Source organism: Anopheles bellator, chromosome 1 (genome assembly GCF_943735745.2).
Source record: "Anopheles bellator chromosome 1, idAnoBellAS_SP24_06.2, whole genome shotgun sequence".
Classification (NCBI taxonomy): domain Eukaryota; kingdom Metazoa; phylum Arthropoda; class Insecta; order Diptera; family Culicidae; genus Anopheles; species Anopheles bellator.
Genome location: NC_071285.1, coordinates 125,811 through 134,977, shown reverse-complemented (window position 1 = coordinate 134,977; position 9,167 = coordinate 125,811). Strand labels below are relative to the sequence as shown.

The following is a 9,167-nucleotide window of genomic DNA, read 5'->3' as shown; positions in this document are numbered from 1 at the left end:
TTTGGGTGAGCCACAACTTACAGAAAGGAGTGATCTCTGCTGCAGTGGTTCAATTCCCATTAGCATATTTTTTGATGTAGTCGGCAGACTCTCTCTCGACGCTATCTCCGGCGGTTGATCCACGCCAACATTTTCCGTTGGGTTCATATCGATATCAGAAACGATAGAGGAATTCAAGCTAACTTCTCTTGAACTTGTTATGCCCTTGTTGGTGAAAACAGCGTTATGAGCTGCTAACTGTCTATTTGAAGAATATTTTCCAATCTTGTAACGTCGATTCAACGAATCTTCGTTGAACTGAAATTTACGCAAAATCGGTAGCATTGTGGCTTCGCTAGGAAGTAATAGCTCGTCGATCAGTTTTGCTTGTAAATTCTGCAACATACCACTATTTATGCTCTGCAGGTTCGAGTCCTCCAGCACCGCCTTACGCAGCATCTCACGTTCACGGTTCCTCTTCTTCTCGCGAAGACGCTGTGATCGCGTAAGGTATTCGTCCAGCTTGTTCAGTTTGGCGGACCAGTTGTTGAACCGTGCTTTTACTTTTGCCACTATCTCGTTTTGATCTTCCAGCACGCAGTTATTCTGCGTCATGTCGACAAAGCAGAGTTGCTTAACGCCAGCACTCCTTAGCTTGGTCCGGTAGGCAGTGAACTGTTCGGCACTGTTTAGAGGCATTGTATGTGCCATCCGAAACAGACCTTCGTGATACGTTGATTGGAACGAAATTCGATGCAGTGGTTCACGGATCCGTAGTGATGGCTGTGACACGTACGTTTCGTAGATTGTGTTGGCATACTTCTCCTTCGAGTTTTCACTACGGCCGAGCATTAGGCTTTCCACTACGCAAGAAACATTGGTGTGATCGAAGAACAACGCACGGGCGTAAGAATTGCTAAGTCCAGTATCGCGAACGCTAGCGATTGGCGGCGGATCTGCCGAAGGGCTATCGTCGATGATGGGTCTGCGAATGACGGGGTTTTCATTTGCTGTTGCAGCAACGCTCCGTTGTTGCACTGTTGGATTTGCAGTCTTCAACCGAATTCTTCCCATGAATTGGCGGATGTCTGTTTGCGCTTTGTCTGCAGGCTGAGAGCCTTTCTGAGCCTTCGGCATTATGATCCGTAGAAGCGGTAACAATATCAACGTAGAAATCGGAAACAATTAGGACTGCGCAATTACGACGCAACACCGTTTAATACTTAAGCGGAATAAAGCGGCAAATCGGTTTCCCGTTGCCACACTCTGACAACTGAGCTTTGACGTTTCACGTTGCCGCCAGGTATGAACGAAGTTTACAATTTATTAGTCTCTTCACCAAACGGCAGGGTTGAACCGTTGCTTTTGATCAAAATGCTCTAGATCAAAAGACCTAGATCATACCAAAATTCAAAATCGAAATACACATTCAAATTGCAATTTACATGCAAAAGTTGAAAAATTTATTAGGCGTTTTTTTGTCTCTTGGACATGCTTCCAGGAGGTTGTGAGTTCCGTTGGTTGCATTCCTTGTTAGGCTTATCAGGAGTAATGAGATTTGGTAAGTGTTACTGCAGTCCAAAATTCAAAAGGCACAAAAGCACGCTGTCACAAACAGTTCCGGCTCATAGCCCTTCCGTCAGCAAGTGACCCATTTTTTCCAGCTCATCGACCGCCCCCTGCAGAATGCTGTGAGCTTCGTCTTCGGTGCCAATAACAGCTCTGTCGGCAAGTATGCCCAACTGTAGCTTACCACCGTACGTGAGGAGCGTGATTCCCACGGCGGTAGTGCCTAGATTCGGAATGAAGAAACTCAGATTTTTTAGTTCGCGTCCTTGGATGCGGGGTAGTTGTTGCGGGCCCGGCAGATTCGAGATCGCTATTGTGCTGTGTGCGCTTTTGAGAATCCTTCGTAGGATGGCCTCCGGGAAGAGACAAGTCATTTTCGACATGATCCAAAAGTTTATCTGTAAATTAACTTGAATATAGTGCCGGTTTTACTTTGAGTTCCCTCAACAGCACTGACGGTACGAACCATGTAATCGGACGAAGAGCGTAACGCGTCCGAATGGCTCTTTATAGCAAGGATGCGCTTTCGAAGTGCGAGACAGCGGTTGGAGTCCTCTAAGCATATACCGGATGCGATGGGCAATGTTTGAAGTGCCACCGAAAAACGATTGTGTAGCTTCAAGTGGGGAGCTAAAGTGATAATTAAATTGGTGTAAAAAGAAAGCAAGAGTAAGATACATCAATCAATATTTTCGATCACTTACATTCTTTCTCGATTCTGGCAGGAAGCACTACAGTGAGGCTTTGAGCAGGGGGGAGTTGGTCGCATCGGTTCCTGAAGTACTGCTCCAAACTGGATGATAATGCCGCCAGGAATACGTCTGAAAATCTTGTACCCGGCAATAGCCGTTTGGTACGTTTAATGATGTCAACCATCGTGTGACCGGTGTTTTCCTCATACAGCCAACTGACCACCTTTTCGTGCGACATTTTTGTTGCATGAATGCAATTACTATCCACCTGTCGTCTCGACACATCGTGAAAAAATGCCGGTGCTGTATAAATGGTCCACAGAATCCGTCGCATCCGGTCCATCTGCATTACCAAATCTGCGACAGAAGGAAGCTTTTTCCATAAACGAACGCTGCGAGTTTCCTGTTTGTATAGATTTTGATGTGCCGATGTGTTGTTGTTCTCAAGAATGTAGTTGATGTTCATCACTTTAAGCTTGGATAAGTATTTCCAGCGTGATGGTACCTCCCTATCAACGATCGATTCCAACAGCAGACGCATTAGCGCCACACCATCGCCCAGCGAATGATGGACACGGAAAAGTATCTATTTCGTTAAGATGTTGACAAACGTGAGTCTTTCAGGAAGGAGTTCATTCATTCACCACACAGTTACTTACCGGATATTTCAAAATGTGTTTGCTTTCATCGATTATCGGTTGGCGGCCAACGAGAACTTCCCAGGACGAAGTATGAGCGGCAGGAAGGTTACGGTTGTTGATTGCACTTAGCAATGTCCTCAAATGGTGTTCCTCGATGTGCGATTGCCCTTCCGATAACGGAACGAGCTCCAGGTACCGTATGTAATCTTCTACGGTGAGTTGAGACTGATCAGACCAAAAGTAATAGCCCAGTTCTACGTTGCGCTTCCAGAACATTTTGGGATGGGGCTGATAGTAGCCCATCAGCCGTGACGAAATACGTTTACGCAGGGTGAGCAGAATTTCTGCACTAATGGTCGAGTGATGGCCACCGGACGGTTCTTCAACGTGTGTCAGGATGTTGATCATTCCGCGGGAGTTTTCATTTTCGATTGCCCACACAACGTCCGCTCCGTCCAAAAGCCCTTTGAAGTGGTTTCCGTGACGTTGTCGTAGCACGAGTTCGATAGCCGTGCGATAGAACTTAAACACCAGAATCACGCCAACAAGCAATGGCGAAATTAACACAAACTCAAGAAACGCGAGGAACGTGTAGATGGCTCGCCGCATATCCATCGCACCACTGGTAAACTTTAAGTCGTCGTGTTCCTCTCTCCACCGGATCATTTTGTGTCGTAAAAACAAAAACAGTACCAATCCCGAAACGATACCGAACTGAGTTGGTGATAGCAGAAGATCAAGCCGACTTTCTTCCTGCACGGTTCCGTTTCTGCTCTTTCCAATTGGACCGGTTGGACCAAAGGGGCCAGCATAGCTGAAGTTGCGTGCCACAGCTTCCCAGATGGAGGCACCTGTGCCGGATGCCCAGTCGAAGAATGCGGTTGTTTCGAAACTCATTGTAGAATCAGGTTGTATGCTGGAGTCGTGGAGCGTCACTGAACTTCGTTGCGACATGCGCTAAGAGACTGATGCGCCGGACACTGAACGCAAACGTATGTGCGAAGTTCACTTGCAAAAGGTCAGGCACGCAACGGTACCGATTCACAGTGCTGATTGGTAACACAGTAACAATCACTGCAAAAGAAAGTCTCTTGACAGCAAGTTTCGCCTTGTTATCAATACATTTGCTTCAGACAGAATAAGTTGGGCTGAGTGTTGAGCCCTGGCTTATATAGATTTTTCTGCTGCCCCTCAGAACAGCTTTGTTCGGTCATCAAGAGCGTAGTCCGTCCGTATCTATATTAAATTATTGTTGCTGTACAAATAGTAAGCTACACCGCATGTGTGCATCCTTACGCCAACCTAAGTACTCCGGCGTGGGTAGAAATTTCGGTTTTACTAACGAAGCACGACGGGGAGGAAGAACTCCAGGGAATCCATATGAATTCCCGGTCTACGACTGCAACGCACAATAATTCATTTACAGAGAAGCAAAATAACGAAGACGACAGGACAAGTACTTTCTTTGTTATTGCCGGCTGGTCACAAAGTTGTTGCGTAGTCGAAGCAGAGTAATGTGTAACTGCCATAGTTATTATTCAACGAGGTCTGGTCTGAAGTAACGTACGAAGTAACGTTTAAAGTTGCTTCAAAGGTGGTCATCTGTGTTGTTACAAGATAATCTTTGTAAGCATTTAAAATATGCGATTCTCGATGCTAACGCAGTTATTGCCCATACTATGAGTAATGTGAGCATCTAGCCAAGAAAGACCCTGACAGAGTGTGGCTAGATAAATTTATGTAACTTAATTGCACTTTCGTGGTACGCTCATAATATGCAGCACGCCACTGTCTCTTTCGGAGCTGCTGCTAATAGCAACCAGGCGCCCGCTTTGTGGTATGCGCCACGAATGCATATTACTTGTTTTCCAATGCTCCTTGCATTCTGTTTATGGGACGGGGATATTTAGTAGCGAAGGGAACCTATGAACCGGGAACATGATGAAGGGAAAGAGCGAGCAGCACAATATGAAACACGTGCTACCTGCTTTACTTAGTTTGCGCGTGGAATTGTTTATTTTCAGCGCGAAACCGTCCGCCGTATTGATTGGCTCGAGTTCTACCCCACTAGCCGGCGAATGGTAAGCGAATGAGTAACATCCCAGAGCTAGCTCCCAGAATGTGTGGTCCACGCGTACACAATTTATTTTCGCCTACAATTGCGTTGGTGACGATTGGCTAGCCGGAAAATGCGTGTGGCTGCGTGGTGCGAGAAAACTCTCGTGTGGTTTACGACAAACTATCTACAAGCGATCGGAAAAGGGTACACGCTTGGGGTGTAGGCGCGGGAGTTGGAGGTGTCAAAATGCGCGCGTCCATCGTCCGTTGGATCGTAAAATAAATCTGTTACTTTTTCCCATGCGGGGAGGTAGGTATGACTCTGCACCATTCCTCCGATTTTTTACTGTTCGAGACCAACGGTGGGGTTGCCTTACCTTCGCTCACCCAAACATAATGGTTTCTCGCTGCAGCTAAGCTGTGTCCGTTATAGGGGAAAACGCGTAGTACCTTCCTCTGACCTCGCGATCGCGATGGGCGATCGTATTGGTTGGTGTGGTTTATTGGTGGGTCCTTGTGGGTCGGTAGCTACGTTGTTTTTGTTATTCTTAATTTTTTATTATACACAACAGACAAATGAACCGTTCGAGGAAGGGAGCGAAAAGACAGGGTATACACCAAACGATAGTTCTAGAGGTTGGGATCCAGCGGCTACACTTAAGTACGCGATTGAAGTTAACGCAACTTAAGGTAATTTAAAAAATTTGTACAAATAAGTTGGAAAGCTCATGAACATAATGTATACTTATTAATCGTTCTGCATTAAATATGCAATAAATAAACTGGCTTTTCCGACGTACACCTCAAAAATTATTTTGGACGAAACCACCAAACACTCTAACAAAACTTTTGGTATCAAGTGTAGACTTTCATTGCGCCGTCTAGCGTAAAAAACTTGGAAAATATACATATGTCCAGGACTTGTGTTCATATCAGCTCACAACATTGGGCATGTGTGCTAGTGCTGGCACGGGCTAGCCAGCAAGTTTAAAGATGGACGCGAAATGCGATCGAGTGAAACCATTTGTTTATAATCAATTTCAAATATGTATACAAAGGTAGTATACGTTTTCTACTAGCATTTCACTCGCATAACGTAGCACCGCTGGACTCCCAGCGACGGTTAGTTTTGTTTAGTATCCCCCCTGATACGAAGTATGTTACGGAGGAACGGAATTGAAGAATAAGGTGTGAATTATTTTTATAAATTGTGGTTAGTATGGGAGAACCATTCCCAAAGTTGATTTCCGATATTGTATAGCTGCTAAGATTCAGAAAAATGCAGTGAAAACAAAGCGACGCGAACATGTACTCATTATTTACAGTACGTTAAACAATTGCCTTATGAATGGAGGATACTTGGGATTTTCAGAATTTTAGTTTTATTGCTCGGTATTAACAACGAAGTTGATGCTAAACAATGTTGTAAAAAGTTAACAGTAATAAAAATAGCTATGCTTACTTCTTCGTTTTATTTTTTTTAACTACTACATTGGTGTCATTATGCGTTTGCGTGTGCTATTGATTGTATTTTTGTAGATTACTTTTTATACTTCTATTTATTTTCTAGCTAAATGATTTGTTCCCTACCTAAGCCTAAAGCTTGCCTGATTTAGTGTTAGCGTTGTGAGAAACGTGTGAAAGTCTCCTGAATGACGCTCTGAGAGATTTTTTAAACTTTCAGATCGCTAGTCATTTTTTGGCGCTTAACCCAGCAGAGTATATTAACCCAAGCGAAGGCACATGAGCCCACGTACACTACTCGAAACTTTGGCGGTACCAGAACAAAATTTAGAGTTTGAGCTGGAATCCAAAAGAGACAGGATCGGGCAAACGTCGGAACAAACTTTTGCCGGCACTCTTCGGTGATGGATGATTGTCGTTCCATTAGCGACATGCCTGCATTTGTGGAGGAGGAAAGGATAGCTATGGATACTTTGGCTGGCTGCCACACAATACATACCAGTAAAAAATATCACCAACAATGGAGGAGTCAATAAAAATTGATCCAACAGTAACTTTTTTACTATAATTCGTTTTGCAGTCCCAGGGAAAGTTTTATCAAGCCACCTATACCTGTAATGTTCGTATATGAAAATCTACGTTAATACATAACATGTTATAATGTTATTGTTATAATAATGTTATGTTTGGACATTTTTTTTCATTCTTTACAATATTGGTTTACAAGTCAACGCTTTGGAGCTAGCACAAAATTATTGTGTTTCGTTCGCACTTACAATACCGTAGCACATGTGGTGAGGCTGCAACAGCAGCAATTAATTACCTTCGAGAGACAAAAGGTTTCGTTTTCCTTTCTTGGTGTGCAGAAATAATGGAGGCGCGAAAAAAATGAATGTGTATTTGAAGATGTGATCATTTTGTAGCTTTGTGATATTTCCACAAACCTGACCAAGCGAGTGACGTTTCGTGCGAGTCAAGGAGAAGAAAAAGAAGAAAACAGTAGTAAAAAGAAACACCGAGAGAAAGAGAGAGAGACACAGGAAGAGAGTGGGGGAGTTTTCCATTCGTACATATTAGCACAAAGAAGAAACAAATAGTAGGAAGAAAAAAACAGGATCGTAATTAGAACAAGAGTTTGAATTGATGAATGCATTCCATATCAAAATGCACGGGCTGCGAGGAGTAGCATGATCATGATCTGGGGTTTTTGTATAACAACCCACCAATTGTATAGTATCGGAGCATAAACAAACGTGCCCATCACGGCATACCGTCCCAGCGTGGGCCTGTCAATGCTTTGGGGTGGATTAGTCTGAAAAGGTAGGACGTGTCTTATATAAATGCTCTCTCCGGGTCATTGCACTCCAGTACTAACCAAAATTTTTCTCGTTATCGTTTGCTGAGAAAATTCTGCTCCGACGTAAAGCGTTCCATACACCAAACCATTTCCCGCCAAAGGATGCTTTGTGAAAAAGCTACCGAACGCCTTTAAAAGCGTTGCCATGGTTGCCACTGCCCTGCGTCTGCTCGCGCAAGTCACGTCTGTGAAAAATGTGACTGCTGCGTTCTGCGAAAATTATTAAAAAGTTAACAAAAGATAACACGGGTTGTAAGCACAAAATGTCGGCGTAACATACTAGCAGATATTCCACCGTTTACACACAACCGCAAGGCTAACGATTTAGCGGTACAAATCAACGCTAGGGTGGCAATTTTGTTGGCTTAAGACTTTGGCGAAATGAATAGAGCAGATTCTGTCCTGAGAACGCACTTTCCATCGATTCCACAAACTATATATAATTAGCATTCGTCATCTATATTAAAGGGAAATGAACTAGTATTCAGACAAAACTAACGAAATGAATATCGGCAAAGCTACAACCACCTTGCCTAGATATCACTGATTTACTAAAATGACACTCAACGAAATCGATTCACGCTTCGGGGGTTTTTGCTGACAACGTGGACACCGTTTATGCGCAAAGAAAACCGAATTGAGTACGTTTTGCGTTTCGCGTTGTCACGAAAACATCGTTGTTGTTTGACGTTTCCACCATGCGTTTTAATGTTTTGCTGTGATTTTTCGTGGGGGCTCGGGCAATTCGAGACCGGTTTGTGTCGTGGAAGCACCAAGCACTAAAATTAACGGCACACAAATTCCCGAAGCGAGGTACAGACGGTTTGAACATTTCCCCTTGCTTTCGGATTGTTTTCCCGCAAATTTTCCGAGCTCACAAATTATAAATTACATTAGCCGACGCCAAGACCAAGACTGCTCACCGTAAGTAAGTATTAGCCGACGCAACAGGTCGCTCCGACGTCTTCGTTTGCACTGTATGATCAAACATTCTGACAGCACATCGGGAGCCATGGCACATTGTTGAAACCCAAAGCAATCGCAGGCGATAGTATAATCACCGTCAATTGGTACTAATAAAGTCGGTGCGGCTATTTTAAATTGAAATCGACCAAGCGTCGGCCAAATCGTCGATCCTAGCGGTGCATGCTGTAGCGCTGTAGCTCTGATTCGGAGCTATTACGTCATGAAAGTGAACAGCAAAACGAATTGATTGGAAACTCTTTCGTCGATGGAAGAAGAGATGAAGCCCAAAATCATGTTGCACTTTAAAGTTAAACTTTGAGAATCTGCGTCACTCAAGGCTTCAAAAAATAAAGAATCGTGAAGCACGGAATTTGAAATTTGTATTTTTGAATTTTCTTGTAAGCTATCACGCTGAAAATAAAGTGATGAAACAGGTCATCG

General features: G+C 43.9%; 2 protein-coding genes across 7 annotated transcripts; both read right to left on the bottom strand.

Annotated features, from left to right (window-relative positions):
• Positions 1-1,453: 1,453 nt before the first annotated feature.
• LOC131205651 (uncharacterized) lies at positions 1,454-4,005 on the bottom strand. Its single transcript, XM_058197840.1, has 4 exons — positions 2,900-4,005; positions 2,253-2,826; positions 2,015-2,178; positions 1,454-1,946 (listed from the first exon to the last, which is right to left on the bottom strand). Exons 1-4 carry the CDS (start codon positions 3,833-3,835, stop codon positions 1,605-1,607), a joined length of 2,016 nt encoding a protein of 671 aa, XP_058053823.1. The 5' UTR covers positions 3,836-4,005; the 3' UTR covers positions 1,454-1,604.
• A 2,321-nt stretch (positions 4,006-6,326) lies between these two features.
• On the bottom strand, positions 6,327-8,734 carry LOC131205653 (mpv17-like protein). 6 transcript variants are annotated; one of them, XM_058197842.1, is made up of 7 exons: positions 8,684-8,732; positions 8,041-8,217; positions 7,779-7,970; positions 7,627-7,715; positions 7,180-7,347; positions 6,903-7,015; positions 6,327-6,838 (listed from the first exon to the last, which is right to left on the bottom strand). In XM_058197842.1, the coding sequence occupies exons 3-7, from the start codon at positions 7,905-7,907 to the stop codon at positions 6,612-6,614; spliced, it is 726 nt and encodes a 241-aa protein (XP_058053825.1). In that variant the 5' UTR covers positions 7,908-7,970; positions 8,041-8,217; positions 8,684-8,732; the 3' UTR covers positions 6,327-6,611. The 6 variants fall into 6 exon arrangements, with proteins under 6 accessions (XP_058053825.1, XP_058053827.1, XP_058053826.1 ...); XM_058197844.1 differs by having other exon boundaries at positions 8,653-8,722; XM_058197843.1 differs by lacking the exon at positions 8,684-8,732 and adding an exon at positions 8,329-8,518.
• Between the last annotated feature and the right edge of the window lie 433 nt (positions 8,735-9,167).